Source organism: Oncorhynchus tshawytscha, linkage group LG25 (genome assembly GCF_018296145.1).
Source record: "Oncorhynchus tshawytscha isolate Ot180627B linkage group LG25, Otsh_v2.0, whole genome shotgun sequence".
Classification (NCBI taxonomy): Eukaryota; Metazoa; Chordata; class Actinopteri; order Salmoniformes; family Salmonidae; genus Oncorhynchus; species Oncorhynchus tshawytscha.
In genome coordinates, this window is record NC_056453.1 from 38,547,708 (window position 1) to 38,569,099 (window position 21,392).

The 21,392-nt window shown below is 45.3% G+C and overlaps 1 protein-coding gene across 4 annotated transcripts in view; it reads left to right on the forward strand.

Annotated features, from left to right (window-relative positions):
• LOC112235941 (brain-specific angiogenesis inhibitor 1-associated protein 2) overlaps nt 1-21,392 on the forward strand; it is a 116,085-nt gene that overhangs the window by 66,438 nt on the left and 28,255 nt on the right. For all 4 annotated transcript variants that reach the window (XM_024404491.2, XM_024404490.2, XM_024404493.2 and 1 more), the window contains 4 exons: nt 2,533-2,604; nt 3,859-3,996; nt 14,065-14,217; nt 20,699-20,935. In XM_024404491.2, the coding sequence (XP_024260259.1) occupies nt 2,533-2,604; nt 3,859-3,996; nt 14,065-14,217; nt 20,699-20,935 (600 nt within the window). The remainder of the gene's footprint in view (nt 1-2,532; nt 2,605-3,858; nt 3,997-14,064; nt 14,218-20,698; nt 20,936-21,392) is intronic.

The window sequence follows — 21,392 nt, forward strand, 5'->3', positions numbered from 1 at the left end:
CACTGCCCCTGTTACAGGACCAGCTAAGTGCTGACCACACTGCCCCTGTTACAAGACCAGCTAAGTGCTGACCACACTGCCCCTGTTACAGGACCAGCTAAGTGCTGACCACACTGCTCGTGTTACAGGACCAGCTAAGTGCTGACCACACTGCCCCTGTTACAGGACCAGCTAAGTGCTGACCACACTGCCCCTGTTACAGGACCAGCTAAGTGCTGACCACACTGCCCCTGTTACAGGACCAGCTAAGTGCTGACCACACTGCTCGTGTTACAGGACCAGCATGCTGACCACACTGCCCCTGTTACAGGACCAGCAGTGCTGACCACACTGCTCGTGTTACAGGACCAGCTAAGTGCTGACCACACTGCTCGTGTTACAGGACCAGCTAAGTGCTGACCACACTGCCCCTGTTACAGGACCAGCTACATGCTGACCACACTGCCCCTGTTACAGGACCAGCTAAGTGCTGACCACACTGCCCCTGTTACAGGACCAGCTAAGTGCTGACCACACTGCCCCTGTTACAGGACCAGCTACATGCTGACCACACTGCTCGTGTTACAGGACCAGCTACATGCTGACCACACTGCCCCTGTTACAGGACCAGCTAAGTGCTGACCACACTGCCCCTGTTACAGGACCAGCTAAGTGCTGACCACACTGCCCCTGTTACAGGACCAGCTAAGTGCTGACCACACTGCCCCTGTTACAGGACCAGCTACATGCTGACCCCACTGCTCGTGTTACAGGACCAGCTACATGCTGACCACACTGCTCGTGTTACAGGACCAGCTACATGCTGACCACACTGCCCCTGTTACAGGACCAGCTACATGCTGACCACACTGCCCCTGTTACAGGACCAGCTACATGCTGACCACACTGCCCCTGTTACAGGACCAGCTACATGCTGACCACACTGCCCGTGTTACAGGACCAGCTACATGCTGACCACACTGCCCGTGTTACAGGACCAGCTACATGCTGACCACACTGCCCGTGTTGCAGGACCAGCTACATGCTGACCACACTGCCCGTGTTACAGGACCAGCTACATGCTGACCACACTGCCCGTGTTGCAGGACCAGTTACATGCTGACCACACTGACCGTGGACACATTAGAAGGGAATGTCACCAAAAAAAAACGTTTGTCCCCCATAAGACAGCACTTTGAGATATCAGCTGATGTACGAAGGGCTATGTAAATAGATTTGATTTGATTTTGATTTTATAAGAATCTATTTGAATAGCCCCACATCAATAAGTCTGAATGCAATATAAAGTCTGTTTCAAACTATGAAATACAAATTCATTTCATGAATTTAATTACTAAATTCAAATTCAATATCCTAATACATTTATGGAATGAAAATATAATTTCTGTTGGTACTGAAATCGCTCCATAGAGAAGGATGATGAAGCTGCTCCAGCATCTCACCCGATCGACGCCGGAAAAATGTAGAGACTGTGAAAAGCTTGTAATTCCGTGTCATTTGAGCTACTGTCACTGACTACCCACAACCACCTCCGAAGCACCTGTCTCACACGCGACCCCCGCTGAGCGTTCCGTCCAGAGGAACTAAAGGACGGGTCCTCACTCAAAAAGATGTCAAATAAAGCTTCATTATTCATAGTTTATTTCAGAGGAACGTGAGAGGACATCCAGAGCTTATGTCAGACCAACATAAAACAGAGCACTACTGTGTACACACATACACACACACAATCAACTACTGGCCTTTTAACTATTGTTTGAATATATTCTCACATCTCGCCTGTTCCTGCTCTTTCAGCACACAGCCAACCGATAGAAGTTATGAAAATATTACTGCTTGAGACTTGGCGCTACTAACTAGGACGATAAGGGAAGAAAACAAACCTAGCGGCTTTGATACTGTTTTAGTCCCAGATGGCACCCTATTCCCTATGAAGTCTACTCCTACCAGAGCCCATATGCTCTGGTCAAAAGTAGTGCACTCCAAGGCAGACTCTAGGGGCCTGCCTTGTTTTTTTATTTTTATTCATCAGAGCCAGTGTGTGAGGACTCCCTCAGTGATCTGAAGCTACCGTCTTAGCGTGTGATCACTTGGGATGTTTTACCTTTTGATTTAGTTGTTTGTTTTGTGACATTTCAGTACTGCCTGGTGTGGGACTGCCCTTTGTCTCCATACATGCTAAAGTCAGTTGTGAACATGTACTTCCTTACACACACACACACACACACACACACACAATCTCAATACTGGCATGAAGTTAGACATAATTCACCTACTGGTACTATACAACTTCCCCTAGTCCTTTGGGCCAGGTCCGATATCAAGACAATCTTGGCTCATCAAGTCATGTTGACACCACAACACTGACAGCATCCAAAATAGTAGGGTGTGTTTTTGTTTAAGCAAACAGTTCTGGCAGTTTTTGAGAAAGTACATCCTGAGGCAAGTTGTACTCCTTCCTGCCTGTTGTTATGACGTGTGAGTATATCTTATGTGATCATTAACTCTTTGTGGTCCTCTCTTTCCTCCTAGCTGAAGTCGTTCCACAATGAGCTTCTAACCGAGCTGGAGAAGAAGGTGGAGCTGGATGCACGCTACCTGAATGTTAGTGTCCTTAGACCAGTGGTTTCCCAACCCCAGTCCTCCAGTGTATATGTTTAGTACCTGTTTAACACCTTCAGAATACACCTTTTATGTCTTCTCACCTTCACTTTGAACTAGAACACAGAGGTGTTTAGTGTGCTTCCCTTTACAAATACTTATATTTTTTTATTACCTATAATTATCTTTATATTAGCAGTTTTCTTATGACGTTACCGCAGAGTCAATCAAATTTGTTCAGTTTTATATAATGCCTTTTATATAATTCTGTGTCAGTGGTTGTGTATTCTGATGGGAGGGCCGCATTTAGAAAGCGTTGATACAGACGGGTGCTTTAATTGTGTTCCACGGTGGCTAGCTAGGCCTCCCTACGGATCCACATTATCATCAAATCATCAGCTAGAGACTAACTCCACGGCTTTCTGAGCACTTCTTTTAATTTCCCACTGGTTTTCATCATAACCACTCAGCAATAAAGTTACAAATTACTTTCTTCTCTTACTTTCCGAATCATGAATTATGACATATTTTAAGAAAATAATAATAAGAAGAAGTAGTAGTTCAAGCTTTATTTAAGGGATAAACCCATTTCTAGAGATTTATTGAAGAGAATTTTGTAGTATAATTGGGAAGCTTCAATCAAGGCTCAGTACTGGATATTCATAAACCAAAGTCAGTAATAAAATAATGCTGTCCTCTGTTTGAAATTGACCTCGTCAGTTCATTTGAGGCCGTACTTTGGCAGTCTGGCAGCCGATCAGAAAACCATATGTTCCCCTGTTCTCTCTCCCCCTTTTGTGTCCTTTCTCCCTCTGCTTGGCTCTGTTATTTCAGCATTGACTAAAGTAATTAGCCATGCTCAGCTAGGTTTTTCCATCAAACAGAAATCAAATATTGGAAACATTGTTTTGTGGAGGGCTGGCCGACCGGCAGACAGGCCAGGCCACAGGATTGCGTTAACTCTTGGCAGAGGTGAATGAGTGAAACACAAAGGCATTGGTTTGGAACACAATAAGTCCTATAGCCACTGGGGACAGACTGTGTGTGTAGGTGGGGGAAGAGAGATCAGCCAAGTCCCTATGATGCCAGACTAACTCATTCCCCTGCATTATGCCACATTGCATCAATCAGCGAATAGAAGGTGGTCAGGTGGTTTGAAATGGGACTCAACACCTAACCATAGTGGTAGAACACTAGTCCAGGGAAGCCAATGACTGTATAGCTATGTTAAAACCGACTCTATACTCCCACCTACAGGCGGCTCTGAAGAAGTACCAGATGGAGCACAAGAGTAAAGGAGAGAGTCTGGAGAAGTGTCAGGCAGAACTGAAGAAGCTCCGCAGGAAGAGCCAGGGCAGCAAGAACCCTTCCAAGTACGGAGACAAGGAGATGCAGGTGAGAGATCGGAGGGGGGAGAAGGGGTGTGTGTGCTTCCAAAGAGCCTCCGGTTTCGGTTAGCTTGCTACTGTGAACGAAACAGACAGACTGAGTACCCAGTCAGCCTATGGACGATGCCAGCTGGTGGGTCAAACGTTCACCGTAGGGGAAGGTGGCTGGTGAGACGTTTGACTCCAGATAAATACTGTATCATCCCATTGGCCACAGCCCAGCAGGTGTCGGAGATGGATAGCCAATCTAATCCAAGAGGAGATTTAGGCTGAAGAAGTCTGTCTTATGGCCCCTTTTACTGAAGCAGAAGAAGTTGACTAAAACTAACTACAAGAACTCCGTAACCTTCAACCTTTAACCTTGCAGACGTTAGCCAAGTCATCTACAGTGTATATATACACTATCAGTCTAAACTTTGGACATGCCTACTCAATCAAGGGTTTTTCTTAATTTGACTATTTACTATTTTCTACATTGTAGAATAATCGTGAAGAAATCAAAAGTATGAAATAACACATATGGAATCATATAGTAACTTTAAAAAAAAAGTGTTAAACAAATCCAAATATATTATTTTATATTTGAGATTCTTCAAAGTGGTCACCCTTTGCCTTGATGACAGCTTTGAACACTCTTGGCATTCTCTCAACCAGCTTCATGAGGTAGTCACCTGGAATGCATTTCAATTAACAGGTGTGTCTGTCATCATTACTTTACGACATGAAGGTCTGTCAATGCAGAAAACCCTAGAATGAGTAGATGCTGGTTGGAGGGGTGGGCCCGGGTACTGTGGGCCTTGCCTCGGACAACCAAGCGCCAAGCTCGGAGGGAAGGAGACGGATAGAGCGATGGGGAGAAATGAACTGAACGTCACCTTGAATTACTGCTTCAGAGATTCAAGCCTCTCACTCAAGGAGATATGGTAAGATTGTTGGGACAGAACATGGGTAGATCCTATAAAAGTCCGGTCCACTGAAATAAGGGCGTCATTCATCTTGCTGATTTTTTATTTTTTTTTCCTCCACTGCATTTTTCAAGCTTGTCAAAATGCTTTGAATCACCATGGTTACTCTCTTTGTTCTGATCTTTGACCACTTCCTCAACTACATTGCGTAACATTTGTTTATTTGATGTGAAGTGTTATGTAGGCCAGCTAATTGTGTCCTGCAGAGGCATACACGCCTCCCCCATGGTAGCTGTTCCAGAGAAGGTGTGTAATGTGCCCTTACAGGTTGCAGTGCCCCTCTGCCTCTCAGTGGGTAGCACCATGACACGTGGTGGGTGTACTGAGTCGATGGTTACACAACGCAGCACAGTGGAGGTGCAGGTGTGTGGAGGCTGATGTGTTGTGACGTTGTATTATGGTTCTGAAGCTTCAATATGCCACTACTCAGGCCTCTTAGTTAAATATTGTGTGTGTGTGTGGACTGCAATTTCCTGGCAGAATGCAAAAGCCATCAGAGCGACCTACAGGTCCTCTGTTGCCCAAAGGATTCTATTTAAACCCGTAGAAAATAAACAATTTCAGCAAAAGAGCAGGCCAGTCTACAAGGGGAACACTGAGGCATTGAGGGCAGCAGGGTAGCCTAGTGGTTAGAGCATTGGACTAGTATCTGAAAGGTTGCACGTTCGAATCCCTGAGCTGACGAGGTACAAATCTGTTGTTCTGGCCCCTGAACAAGGCACTCCTCCTATTCATAAAGCAGCCGGAGGGAAGGTAATTACCGTTTAATTGTTGCAGAACTAGAACAGGAGTCAATTTGGAAATGGATACGTGGTGCTTTAAGCCACAGCGTCTCTACAAGACGACACTCACCCTAAAAACAATTGGACTCCCATGGGCTGCTATGGTTTGGTGGGCAGGCAAGCCTGTGGTCTGACTTTTTTTTTTTATTTTTTTTTTACATTACATTTGACATGTGAGTCATTTAGCAGACACTCTTATCCAGAGCCCTTTACAGTGAGTACATTTGTCTTAAAGCTCGGTGGGACAACCACATATCACAGGCATTGACAGTACACGCTTTCCTTAAAGAGCAGAGTCAGAGGTGGTAAAGGGGGAAAGAGGTGTTGACCTGGCTTCTGGGGGGAAGTTGACCTGGCTTCTGGGGGGAAGCTGACCTGGCTTCTGGGGGAAGCTGACCTGGCTTCTGGGGGGGGGGAAGCTGACCTGGCTTCTGGGGGGAAGCTGACCTGGCTTCTGGGGGGAAGCTGACCTGGCTTCTGGGGGGGGGGAAGCTGACCTGGCTTCTGGGGGGAAGCTGACCTGGCTTCTGGGGGAAGCTGACCTGGCTTCTGGGGGGGGAGCTGACCTGGCTTCTGTGGGGGAAAGCTGACCTGGCTTCTGGTGGGGAAAGCCGACCTGGCTTCTGGGGGAAGCTGGGGTGACAGGAAAGCAAGAGCTTGGACTGGGCTTAGCAGGAGCATCCCCTCCCGTAGGGGTGGGAGGGCCAAGAGACCAGTGGTGGCCGACGGAGTGCCTGGGTTGGGGTGTAGGGTTTAAGCATAGCCTGAAGGTAGGGAGGGGCACTTAGTACTCCATAGCAAAGCACCATGGTCTTGTAGTGGATGCAAGCTTCGACTGGAAGCCAGTGAAGTGTGCAGAGGAGCAGGGTGACATGGGAGAACTTGGGAAGGGCTGCTGGTTTGGATACGTTGCAGGGGTTTGATGGCACGAACAGGAAGCCCAGCTAACAGCGAGTTGCAGACGGGAGATCTGATGGTCCACTCCCAGCAGAGACACAAACACACGCAGGCAGACACGCACAAAAAGTAATTTCCGGGTCATAGTCACACTCCCTTGAGCCTGCTCTCTTCAGCACTTACTGATTAATGGGAGCTTCTGTCTGTGTGTGTGTGTTCCCAGCCTCTTAACGGTTCTTGAGTGTGATTACAGAGAGTGAGTGTTGCGTGGCTGGGTAGCTGCGTGGCCTATCTCGGTCCCTGCTGTGCCTCATGTGCACTTCTGGGAACAAGCGGTTGGCAGGGACTCTTGAGACCTGTGGCCTCTTCTCTTTGCCAGGAAGGGGGGTCGACAACAGAGTTTAGTTGATTACCAGCTAGTGAAGCTCGTTATAATGATTCTCTGAAAGATTGTTGATTAGATCTACTTAATTCTCCCACCTGAAGAAATGATTTGTGTGTCTGTGCGTTTAAACCCAGCCTCGGTAGACTTGTGTAGGCTAGTCCATCTCAGCCGCCGCCTTGTTCCACCCATCATCGTTTCATTAAGTCGGGTAACAGCTCACTGATTTCCTCGGGAAGGAAAAGAAACAAAAAGTAATCTCCCTTTTCCCCGCTCTGCTCCAGATGGATGGTAATATTAAACCTTTACCTCTAGCCGATGATGAAAATGCACTCATTTACTACGGTGTCCCTAGGGGAACACAAAGCACGGACGCAGTGCCTGAAAATGACATGGTAAATCTCTCTCTCGTTCATTATTAAACACTTAAGAGGGAGTGTTTCAGGGGGAGAGGCAGACTGATTTGAATATAATGGGAATGTCGCTGGCGTTCTGCTGCCGACCCAGAAAAATAGGAAATCGCTAATAGCTTCTGTTACATAATATCTCAATTGGGTGTTAGATGAGTGTTAGCACTGGTACATACACAGTTGAACACCACAGCCTTTTCATATTCCCATTTATTTCCGATTTATATTTTTATTATCATATTGCATTCAGTGTGCTTGCATGAGTTGAGGTAGATTAGCATTGGATTTACATTGCACAGTCTTCATTGCACTGATTTCCAATTTATTCGGTTGTCGGTTAAAAAGCATTTAGCAATTGAGTGGGAGGTAAATGTACTGTACATTTATTCTGTAGCTAAGGGCAGTAAGGTTTCCCTTTGTTGAGACAGACCCTGGGGATCTCTCTCTGCCTCTCTGCTGCGCTCTGTCTCTGTCTGTCTGCCTGTGTCTGTCTGTGTCTCCTGTCTGTCTGTTTCTCTCCTCTCCCTCTCTCCTCTCCTCTCCTCTCTGTCCGTCTCAGGCTCTGGTTACTATGAGGAGAAATGGTCAAATGAGGTGTGTTTTCTGAACGGTCGAACGTACCACATTTCCCCAACTGATAGTCATGTTTCATTGCTATACCTTTGGGGCATTTATGGTAACTAGTAACAACAGCAACTAATTATCACGTTCTAATGACAACTCTGTGAGGGTGACATGCTACTGCCGTGTGAAAACTGGAGTTTCAAGTGACACGCAACATGTTAGCATGTCACATAAACGCACACGCTAAGACACATCTTGAGGCTACATCAACACCACAGTTCAGTTCCCTCTGCGTTAGCTGGATGGCGTCAGAGCAAATGGGATGTGGAGAGTAAAAGAGGCCGAGCAAGAGAGAGGAGGGGGAGGAGGGTCTGAGTTTGTTCTGTTCTGCTGCAGTTCTGTTCTTTCCTTCAATTCTTCAACCCAGTTATTTTCTGTCTCGCTCATTCCACCGTTTCACTCTCCCTTCCTTTTCCACTCTATCTCTTTTCTGAATGACCCATGTCGTGTCCTCCTGTTGATAATGCTTTAATAGGTCACTGTGATGTAATTGTTCTAGGAGGGGGGGGGGCTCCATGACATCAGAGGAAGCTTGTGCACTGACAGTGGTGACAAAAGATCAAGCTTAGACCTCGGCTTGACATAATCAAACGATGATTCTAGGAATGAAGTTCCATCAAAGTTTAGGTTCATTGAATCTGACATTTTGCGTTGACGTACTTACATTGGTATCTCGTATTCCATTTTTAGTGGAGGTTTGAAATGTCCTTTTATGCATCTTCTGTCTCGCTCACCAAAAGCCTCTATCATGGAGTATAATATAACAATATCTAGTGAGCCTGTAAGAGTGGGAAAGGGGTTATGTCGGATCCCTCCATATGGTTCTTTGTCCCACCGTTCAACCCTTTCTTTCTTACTGCTGAGACTGCTTCCTGTCACCACCAGGGGTCCCCTGCTCCCCCGAACTCTAAGGCTTCTGGCTACAGTAAGACTCTAGGACACTGGTTCTCAATCCTGGTCCTGGGAACCCAAAGGGTGCAGATTTTAGTTTTTGACCTAGCACTACACACCGGATTCCAAATCATCAACTCATCAAAAGGCTTTGGTGATTTTGAATCAGGTGTGTAGTGCTAGGTCAAAAACTAAAATGTGCACCCCTAGTCTACGGCCTGTACGTTTCGGCGTCTAGGCTACGGCGTCTAGGCTACGGCGTCTAGGCTACGGCGTCTAGGCTACGGCCTGTACGTTTCGGCGTCTAGGCTACGGCGTCTAGCCTACGGCGTCTAGGCTACGGCCTGTACAGTTTGACGTGTCTCTTTCATCAACAGTGTGTTCACAGCAGTAATAGTTTACCTGGTAACAATATGAGATGAAAATGCTGTCAGAGAAGCAACATGTAATGTCTGTATGTTAGATGTTGTCAAGTAGTGATATAGTATTCTATGATTGTGTTTTGTATTGTTTTCTTATTTTCATGTCGTGTTGACGTGTATGTTTTTGTAAATGGCAGAGCTCATCTGCAAAAGTCAATATTGTATCGCATGAATACAGTAGTAAATATGTATTCCCATATATCAGCCTGCCATTGGCTTTCAGGCGTGTGTGAATGTGACTGAGTGAGACAGACGCCAGAGTGGTATACTACGAAGCACGCTAGATCTACTCCGGCTTCTCTAAAGCTAGCCAGCTTCAGTTAGCTTCACCTTCCAGCTCAAGCTTCATCTGTACTACGACGGTGGATATTGCTCGTCCGCCTGCCGCGAACTCTAGCAGGCTTGCAACTGCGCTTGCATGTCACACGTGGCTAGTTGAACTGACATCCTATGGATTATATGTCTATGGTTGGTTGCCACTGTCAGTTTGCCTTTTGCAAATTTCTAAATACATTTGTGTGGAAGAACTTAGTTTGGAAAGCAAATGCTGTCGTTACTAAATCTGTAATGTGATAGACATTAGTTTTTTTACACCCCCAAAAAAATCCAAAACATTTGATTTTATAAAACATTTTAATCAGTCTTCCTCAAATGAAGGGGATGATGACACAATCTTTGTGAGAAGGAATTTGATTTCATTGGTCCTCAACTTGTGCCTCAGACACTTCATTCAGGATAAATGGAGTTAGCCTGCTTTGGAGCAGGTTAGTTCTGAAGGATTCATTGCCATAGAAACCTACCTGGCTAAAAGATGAGCCACGTTCGTGGTGCTGGTTATCCCGAGTTGAACTCAAGAGTTGACCTCAGTTACCTCGCAAACTCCTCAAACCTGATTCCAAGTATAGGGCTCTGGGCTCTAGAGGCAAGCAGACTGGTTTGGCAGCTCTATACTGATTCCATACTACTGCTTTCTAGTTATTCTGTATCTGGCTGACTGACAGGCTGGCTGGCTGGCTAGTTGACTCACCTACTGATGGACTGACTGGCTGACTCACCTACTGTCTGGCTGGCTGGCCTTTTGTTTACATGTTGTCCAAGTTCAAGGTAAGGGTGTGTCTGGGAAGATCTAGAATTACCAGGAATAATGACCCTTGTTTGGTCCCGCCCATAAACGCACACTGTAGTACATGAAAAGTAAACAAAACATGGCTCTGTACTACTACTACTACTACTACTACACTAATACTAATACTACTACTACTACTACTACTACTACAGTAATCCTACTACTAATACTAATACTACACTAATACTACTACTACTACAATACTACTACACTAATACTACTACTACACTAATACTACTACTACAGAATATATATTTTTTTGTTGTATATTTCTTTCAATACTGAACAAAAATGCAACATGTAAAATGTTGGTCCCATGTTTCATGTGCTGAAATAAAAGATCCCACACATTTTTCATAGACCAGGTGTATGGCGTTGTGTGGGTGAGCGGTTTGCTGACGTCAGTGTTGTGAACAGAGTGCCCCATGATGGCAGTGGGGCTGGAATAAGATAAGGACAATGAACATAATTGCATTTTATCGATGGCAATTTGAATGCACAGAGATGCCATGACGAGATCCTGAGGCCCATTGTCGTGCCCTTCCTCCTCCGCCATCACCTCATATTTCAGCATGATAATGCATGGCCCCATGTCGCAAGGATCTGTATACAATTTCTGGAAGCTGAAAATGTCCCAGTTTTTCCAAGGCCTGCATACTCACCAGACCTATCATCCATTGAGCATGTTTGGGATGCTCTGGATCGACTTGTACAACAGCGTGTTCCAGTTCCTGCCAATATCCAGCAACTTTGCACAGTCATTGAAGAGGAGTGGGACAACATTCCACAATCAACAGTCTGATCAACTCAATGCGAAGGAGGTGTCTCGCTGCATGAGGCAAATGGCGGTCACACCAGATACTGACTGGTTTACATATCTCTATTCCCAGTCACGTGAAATCCATAGATTAGAGCCTAATTAACTTGTTTCAATTGACTGATTTCCTTATGAACTGTAACTCAGTAAAATCTTTTAATTGTTGATTGGCTGAAAGCTGTGGTGTATCAGACCGTATACCACGGGTATGACCAAAAACATTTATTTTGACTGCTCTAATTACTTTGGGTAACCAGTTTATAATAGCAATAAGGCACCTCAGGGGTTTGTGGTATACCAAGGCTAAGGGCTGATGTTTTTACACTACACTACTGCTACTCACTGTTTATCATCTATGCATAGTCAGTTTACCCCCCCTACTTACATGTACAAATTACCTCGACTAACCTGTACCCGCACACATTGACTCGGTACCGGTAACAACTGTATATCATGTATTTATATAGCCCTTCTTACATCAGCTCATATATCACAGTGCTGTTCAGAAACCCAGCCTAAACCCAGCCTCAGTCAATGTGTTGTAGCTGAGAGTAGGCTGTAATCACAGGCTTTTACTTTGAAAACAACACTAGTCATTTGAATCCTCCTTGAAGTTCCCATCATTGATAACTAATAAAGCTCCTCGAGTGTTTGTTTCATCTTCTTCCCGTTCCTTTCTGTAATCAGTCTACACACAGAAGAAAGAGAACAGATCAATGGGGTCTGTCCTCTTCATCATGGTGGTGGTGGTGGTGGGGGGGATTGTGTAACAATCTCAGAGAAGAAACAGTTTGTTAGGTAAAATACTCCACGGACACTATGAAAGCTTAACCAAGTTTAATTCTTCCTAGAGGATCAATACAGCTGCATTCAGACAAAACATGTTTCCACCGTGTGTGTGTGTGTGTACAGTGGGGCAAAAAAGTATTTAGTCAGCCACCAATTGTGCAAGTTCTCCCACTTAAAAAGATGAGAGGCCTGTAATGTTCATCATAGGTACACTTCAACTATGACAGACAAAATGAGAAGAAAAAAAATCCAGAAAATCACATTGTAGGATTTTTTATGAATTTATTTGCAAATGATGGTGGAAAATACAACCCGTAAATATTTTATGGTTGGACAGGAAGAGGAAATGATAAGTATATTTCATTCTCAGAACCCAACAGCGTCTCTGACTGTCCTTTATCATTCTGAGGCAGGGACAGAGGGAAATGAAAGCTCCAGGGTAGCAGTGTGTGAAGTGCTAAATGGGAAGCAGAGTATTTGCAGTAAACATCTGTTTGCATTGCTTTAATGGGTTCTGTAATGGGGCTGACATTTCCATCTGTGTGTCTCCCTGATGTGAGCTTAGAGGGTCAAGCCTCACACAGTCAGTTTTTTTTTGTGGGATATTTTTGTAAAGTATTCAAGGATTTGTGTGCATGCCTTTGTCTAGATGTTGACGACTGTTGTGTGGATGACAGTTTTCATGACTCGTCTGGTTGTATCTCTATGGTAACAAAGGATGAACTCAATTGTCCTCGTCTTAGGCTGATCTCTGTGTGTCATTGACATCATAAGCGACTAATCCTACTTTAACTCTGCTTATATCGGCCATTTTGTTTTATAAGGCGGGGAATTAGTGCTCCGTTGTTTACTACTCAATGTATGCTGTGAGTCAGAATGTAGAGTGTTTATGTTATTCAATGTACAGATTTTCTACACTGATTTAGCTGCCGTCACCTTATTCTAGTGGTACTCAAGATGACACACAGTACATTTAGGACCCCCACAGCACTTCCACAGCACTCCCACAGCACTTCCACAGCACCCCTGAAGCTAAATGCTAATTTTCAGGTTGTTGTCGGCTTTACTTCATGCACCTAACTACAATACTAACCTTAACCATTTGCTCTCTCTCTCTCCGTTTCCAGCTACAATAATCATTTACAACATTAACAATGTATACACTGTATTTCTGATCAATTTGATGTTGTTTTAATGGCCAAAAATGTGCTTTCCTTGAAAAAAAACAAGGCCATTTCTAGTGAACCCAAACTTTTGAATGGTAGTGTATATACTTATCTAACTGCTTAGATTTGTTTCTAGTGTCTAGAGGACAAATACATCCTACTGTATCTTATGTCCTCGCCCCGTCCCCCTCCTCCCTCTCCTCTCCTCGCCCCGTCTCCCTCTCCTCGCCCCGTCTCCCTCTCCTCGCCCCGTCTCCCTCTCCTCGCCCCGTCTCCCTCTCCTCGCCCCGTCCCCCTGCGCCTCCCTCCGTCTCCTCACCCCCTCCTTCTCCTCTCCCCGTCCCCTCCTTGTCCCCCCACTCCCTCTCCTCTCCCCGTCCCCCTCCTCGCCCCATCCCTCTCGTCTCTCTCCTCGCCCCCCGTCCCTCTCCTCTCTCTCCTCTCCTCTCTCTCCTCGCCCCGTCCCTCTCTCTCCTCTCCTCGCCCCGTCCCTCTCCTCGCCCCGTCCCTCTCCTCACCCCGTCCCTCTCCTCGCCCCGTCCCCCCCTCCTCCCTCTCCTCGCCCCGTCCCTCTCCCCTCGCCCCCTCTCTCTCCTCGCCCCCCCCCTCCTCCTCGCCCCGTCCCCCTCCTCCTCCTCCCCTCGCCCCGTCTCCCTCCTCCCTCTCCTCGCCCCGTCTCCCTCCTCCCTCTCCTCGCCCCGTCTCCCTCCTCCCTCTCCTCGCCCCGTCTCCCTCCTCCCTCTCCTCGACCCGTCTCCCTCCTCCCTCTCCTCGACCCGTCCCTCTCATCCTCCCTCTCCTCAGTATGTTGAGACCATTGGCAGCAAGCAGAGTGACCTGGACCAGTACACAGCAGAGGGCTACAAGAATGCGCTGTCAGAGGAGAGGAGGAGGTACTGTTTCCTGGTGGACAGACAGTGTGCCGTGGCCAAGAACAGCAGTTCCTTCCATAGCAAGGTGAGATGTCGGACTCACATTTTCATCTACAGGTTTCTGTTACATTTTTGTTCTCTCTTTGCAGTTCACCCATTGCTTTAGCTATTGAGGGTTAAAACCAACTAGCTCTCACAGTCTGACATCAAAATTAGACGTTCACCCTTGTTTCTCAAACGTTACATTCTGAATTTGTTCCAAACATTACATCAATTCCAATCTAACTTTATTGGTCACATACACGTGTTTAGCAGAAGTTAATGCAGGTGTAGCGAAATGCTTGTTGTTTCTAGCTCCAACAGTGCAGTAATATCTAACAATTTCACAACAATCCACACAAATCTCAAGTAAAGGAATGGAATTAAGAATATATAAATATTTGGGTGAAAAATGTCAGAGTGGTATAGACTAAGATACAGTTGAATAGGATAGAGTAAGGTATATACATACACTTAGGTTGGAGTCATTAAAACTTGTTTTTCAACCACTCCACAAATTTCTTGTTCACAAACAATAGGTTTGGCAAGTCGGTTGGAACATCTACTTTGTGCATGACACAAGTAATTTTTCCAACAATTGTTTAGAGACTCAGTGTCTCTTTGCTCAACATCCTGGGAAAATCAAAAGATATCAGCCAAGAACTTAGAAAAAAAACTGTAGACCTCCACAAGTCTGATTCATCCTTGGGAGCAATTTCCAAATGCCTGAAGGTACCACGTTCATCTGTACAAACAATAGTACTATGCAAGTATAAACACCATGGAACCATGCAGCCGTCACTCAGGAAGGAGACGCGGTCTGTCTCCTAGAGATGAACGTACTTTGGTATGAAAAGTGCAAATCAATCCCAGAACAACAGCAAAGGACCTTGTGAAGATGCTGGAGGAAACAGGAGCAAAGTATCTATATCCACAGTAAAAACGAGTCCTATATCGACATAACCTGAAAGGCTGCTCAGAAAGGAAGAAGCCTCTGCTCCAAAACCGCCATCAAAAAGCCAGACTACGGTTTGCAACTGCACATGGGGACAAAGATCGTACTTTTCGGAGAAATGTTTTCTGGTCTGATGAAACAAAAATAGAACTCTTTGGCCATAATGACCATCGTTATGTTTGGAGGAAAAAGGGGGAGCTTACTACCCGAAGAACACCATCCCAACCGTGAAGCATGGAGGTGGCAGCAACATGTTGTGGGGGTGCTTTGCTGCAGGAGGGACTGGTGCGCTTCACAAAATAGATGGCATCATGAGGTAGGAAAATTATGTGAATATATTGAAGCAACATCTCAAGACATCAGTCAGGAAGTTAAAGCTTGTTCGCAAATGAGTCTTCCAAATGGACAATGATCCCAAGCCATACTTCCAAAGTTGTGGCAAAATGGCTTAAGGACAGGAAATTCAAGGTATTGGAGTGGCCATCACAAAGCACTGACTTCAATCCAATAGAAAATGTGTGGACAGAAGTGAAAAAGCATGTGCGAGCAAGGAGGCCTACAAACCTGACTCAGTTACACCTGCTCTGTCAGGAGGAATGGACGAAATTCACCCAACTTATTGTGGGAAGCTTATGGAAGGCTACCCAAAACATGTGTCCCAAGTTAAACAATTTAAAGGCAATGCTAGCAAATACTAATTGAGTGTATGTAAACTTCTGACCCACTGGGAATGTGATGAATTAAATTAAAGCTGAAATAGATCATTCTCTCTACTATTATTCTGACATTTCACATTCTTAAAACAAAGTGGTGATCCTAACTGACCTAAGATGGAATTTTTACTAGGAATAAATGTCAGTAATTGTGAAAAACTGAGTTTAAATGAATTTGGCTAAGGTGTATGTGAACTTACGACTTCAACTGGATCAGGTGAGTAATGTAAACATATAAAAATTGTTAGTGGCTAGTGTTCCCTTATTGAAGTGGCTAGTGTTCCCTTATTGAAGTGGCTAGTGTTCCCTTATTGAAGTGGCTAGTGTTCCCTTATTGAAGTGGCTAGTTTTTTTTTTTTAAAGCACATTTTTTGTCCATTTTAAAATAACATCAAATTGATCAGAAATAAAGTGTAGATATTGTTGATGTTGTAAATTACAATTGTAGCTGTAAACGGCAGATTTTTTTATATGGAATATCGACATAGGTGTACAGAGGCCCATTATCGGCAAACATCACTCCTGTATTCCAATGGCACGTTGTGTTTAGCTACAGCTTTGATACACCTGTAATGACTTTACCTTCTGGATGATAGCGGGGTGAACAGGCCATGTCTCTGGTTGTTGAGGTCTTTTTGTCCTTCCTGTGACATCGGGTGCTGTAGGTGTCCTGGAGGGCAGGTAGTTTTCCCCTGGTGATGCGTTGGGTGGACCGCAATACCCTCTGGGAAGCCCTGCAGTTGCCGTACCAGGCGGTGATACAGCTCGACAGGATGCTTTCAATTGTGCATCTGTAAAAGTTTGAAGGTTTCAGGTGCCAAGCCAAATTTCTTCAGCCTCCTGAGGTTGAAGAGGCTTTGTTGCGCCTTCTTCACCACACTGTCTGTGTGGGTGGACCATTTCAGTTTGTCAGTGATGTTTTTGCCGAGGAACTTAATGTCCACCTTCTCCACTGTTGTACCTTCAATGTGGATGGGGGGGTGCTCCCCCTGCTGTTTCCTGAAGTCCACGATCAGCTCCTTCTCGTTTGTTGACGTTGGATGAAAGGTTATTTTCCTGGCACCACACTCCCAGGGCCCTCACCTCCCCCTGTAGGCTGTCTCGTCATTGTTGTTAATCAGGCCTACTACTGTTGTGTCATCTGCAAACTTGATGATTGAGTTGGAGGCGTGAGTGGCCACGCAGTCATGTGTGAACAGGGAGTACAGGAGAGGGCTGAGCACACACCCTTGTGGGGCCCCAGTGTTGAGGATCAACAAAGTGGAGGTGATGTTTCCTACCTTCACCACCTGGGGGGGCGGCCCGTCAAAGTCTGCAAACTTTCCTAAGTGCTCAACGCACGGCAGCCCTATCCGTCAGGGCCGTTTTTCAAAAGTATTTAAGGTTTAGGCATGAATTAATAACCTCTTGGAACTCCCTCTCCCAGATCTGGGAGAATTGTCATCAAAACTGAAAATAGTGCCCCCTAGTTTCAAGAGGTTCACTCCAAAATCTTAAGGTTATGCATTAATATTCACTGCTTTATCTTTTGATGGTTAAAACAGCAAGGTACTGCCACTCCCACTCACACCAACAGGTCCAGGGTTGCAATATTCTGGTCACTTTCTGGAAAATTCCAAATGAAGAATTCTAGGTTGGAGATTTCCCTCACAGCTGATTTCCTTTTAATTGCAGGAATCATCCAACTGGGATTTCTGGGGGGAAATTTGGGAACGTTCTAGAATTTTACTGTTACCACAAACTGTTTACTTCTCCTTTCGGGACGGTTCATTTAGTTGTTTAGTTTGGCTTTAGCCATTGTGTCCAGTGGCTTTGCTTCAAGACTGCCGATCATGCCACGGTTGCTCTCACAAATCAATGCAGCCACCTAGTGTCTTTATTCAGGAGCTTCCAAGTCCTGGTTAAGTGGGTGTTGACTTTCTGCTCTCTCTGCTTTGTTTAACTCAGGCCTTGGAGCTGAGAGACTGTGCAGTGGGAGGAAAGGAGGGGGAGAGGACAAAAGGATAGGAAGGGAAGAGGGTGAACAGTGTCCCACTTCCACAAGTTAGTGGATGTGAATCCCAGAGGGAGAATGTGTGGGCCGACTGTCTATAGACAATACTGATGTGCTGACACAGAGAGAAGGAGAGAAAGGAGGGGGAGAGTTTGTGTTTTGAAGTCATTTCGAAAGAACCAGTGAATATTCTGTGTGAGGGGAAAATATGGAGGCCAAGAGATTGTAGGGGGACAGAAAGAATGAGTGAGTGCATATTGTGTGAGTCATGTAGGAAGAGATGGGCAAGAGAGGCCCCACTCTTCAGGTTCTCACCCCAGTGCTTGCTCTCACACACACACACACACACACACAGAGAATAGTGGTACCCTCCATGTATGTGACATACATACTTAAGGTAGCAGCAGCTGTCCTGTGGTGATGGAGTAGAGGAAAACAGTGAAATGAAGAAGCAGGCCATTGGTGTTGATCATCTCTCTGGCATGGAGCTTTAGAAACCACACTACCACCCACACTACATTACCTAGCAGATACCACCACCTGGGAGCTGAGTCACCTACTGGCACCGCTACCCAGCGCACCAATGGAGAGAGACCAGGGAGGAACACTGACTGGAACACAGAAAGCAGTAAGGTAGAAAACATGGAGAGAAACAGAGACCGATTTAAAGTAGGCTATGTACAGAGACCAAGAGTAACATACCGTAGATAGAGGGATTTGTCACACTCAAGGTGCTATCTAAAACCTAATCCTTTTGAAGATCCTTTTTTCAGGTAGAATCATTTTAGTTCAAAATAGAACCCTTTTGGAACCCCCTTTTTTTTGTAAGTGTTTTGTTTCTAAGGGAGTGCAGTTTATGAAGAACCCTGGCAACCCTGCTGAATATTACTTCCTGTCTTACACCCAGACTGCTTTAATGGGTGGAGGTGAAGGTAAAACTGATCAGAGGTAAGCTAGAGCAGGAAACCCATAGCTGGGGAGAGAGCTGGTGGAGAGGCCTGGAGGCTACAGATGGTGTCGCGGGCCTTGAGTACAATAATCCTGGGAGGGAGGCTGCTGATGTATAGCTTTGGGATGAAATGGCCTGCTAGACTGGTAATGAGGCTGCTGATGTATAGCTTTGGGATGAAAAGGCCTGCTAGACTGGTAATGAGGCTGCTGATGTATAGCTTTGGGATGAAATGGCCTGGTAGACTGGTAATGAGGCTGCTGATGTATAGCTTTGGGATGAAACGGCCTGGTAGACTGGTAATGAGGCTGCTGATGTATAGCTTTGGGATGAAACGGCCTGGTAGACTGGTAATGAGGCTGCTGATGTATAGCTTTGGGATGAAACGGCCTGGTAGACTGGTAATGAGGCTGCTGATGTATAGCTTTGGGATGAAACGGCCTGGTAGACTGGTAATGAGGCTGCTTCAGCTTTGGGATGAAAAGGCCTGCTAGACTGGTAATGAGGCTGCTGATGTATAGCTTTGGGATGAAACGGCCTGGTAGACTGGTAATGAGGCGGCTGATGTATAGCTTTGGGATGAAAAGGCCTGCTAGACTGGTAATGAGGCTGCTGATGTATAGCTTTGGGATGAAACGGCCTGGTAGACTGGTAATGAGGCTGCTTAAGCTTTGGGATGAAACGGCCTGGTAGACTGGTAATGAGGCTGCTTCAGCTGTGAGACGGCAGCGTAGCCTAGTGGTTAGAGCGTTGGACTAGTAACCGGAAGGTTGCAAGTTCAAACCCCCGAGCTGACAAGGTACAAACAAATATGTCGTTCTGCCCCTGAACAAGGCAGTTAACCCACTGTTCCTAGGCCGTCATTGAAAATAAGAATTTGTTCTTAACTGACTTGCCTAGTTAAATAAGGGTAAAAATAAAAGATGAAACGGCTGCTAGACTGGTAATGAGGCTGCTTCAGCTCCCCAGGCCAACACAGAGAAGAGCTGTCAGAGCTGAGCGAGAAGGATGATGCTGTTGCAGAGAGGGGAATATAGGTGAAGCTTTCAATTCAATAGGCTTTTTTTGGCTTGGGAAACATATGTTTACATTGCCAAAGCAAGTGAAATAGATAATGAACAATATAAAATGAACAGTAAACATTCCATTCACAAATGTTCTATAGGAATAGAGACATTTTAGATGTCAAATTATGTCTATGTACAGCATTGTAACAATGTGCAAATAAAGTATAAATGGAAAAATAAATATGGGTTGTATTTACAATGGTGTTTGTTTTTCACTGGTTGCCCTTTTCTTGTGGCAACAGGTCACAAATCTTGCTGCTGTGATGGCACACTGGTTTTTCACCCAATAGATGTGGGAGTTTATCAAGGTTGGATTTGTTTTGGAATTCTTTGTGGGTCTGTGTAATCTGAGGTAAATATGCGTCTCTAATATGGCCAAACATTTGGCAGGAGGTTAGGAAGTGCAGCTCAGTTTCCACCTCATTTTGTGGGTAGTGTGCACATAGTCTGTGTTCTCTTGAGAGCCAGGTCTGCCTACGGTGACCTCTCTCAATAGCAAGGCTATGCTCACTGAGTCTGTACATAGTCACAGCTTTCCTTAATTTTGGGTCAGTCAGAGGTCAGCTATTCTCGCTCTCGCTCTCTCTCTGATTTGATACTTGAGCTGGAGATCCCACACACTGACACTTGCTTTCCAGGAGCCCACGCTCTCCCACCTAGGCTGACTCAACTACCTCAGCTAATGTAGTTATTTTCTCAAGCAGTGAACCTTTTCACAGTATAAAGATTTGTTCAACAGTTTCTCCCGAATGTTATAACCTTATACTCTCCTAGAATATCTCCTTATATATAAATACACTTAACGTTTGACCAGCTTCTCCCTTTGTGTTTATTTACCTGTCTTCTCCAGGGTAAGGACCTGCTAGCCCAGAAGATCCCAGCATGGCAGCAGGCGTGTGCTGACCCTACCAAGCTGCCTGACCGTGCCATGCTCCTGGCTCAGCAGATGACCTCTACAGGGGGTTCCCTGGGATCCGTCTCCCACACCCACCATGGTTCAAAGGGCAACCTGCTCATCTCTGACCCCATTCCCGGGGCCAAACCCCTGCCTGTACCCCCCGAGCTGGCTGCCCTCATGGGCCAACAGGTGGGTTACCGGTACTGGTGGTATTACTATAATATTGCTGTGTTGGCGCTGTGTTGGCGCTGTGTACAAGTACTCAAATGACTCAAGTAAAAGTGAAAGTCACCCAGTATAATGCTACCAGAGTAAAATATACTTATGTATCAAAATAAATGGAATTGCTCAAATAAAAGTATAAATCATTTAAAATGCCATATATTAAGGAAACCAGATGGCACAATTTTAATTAAAATTGTATTTTATTTACAGCTAGCGTGACCAGGGATTTTCTCTTCATAAATGCTTGAATTGGAGCATTGTCCTGTCAAAATGTAAAGAGGACTTTTGAGTGCCAGGAAAAATGTATGGAGTAAATGTACATGATTTTATTTTGGAATGTAGTGAAGTAAAAGTTGTCAAAAATATAAATAGTAAAGTACAAAGTGTCTTTACATAAGTATTTTACACCACTGGTTAGCAC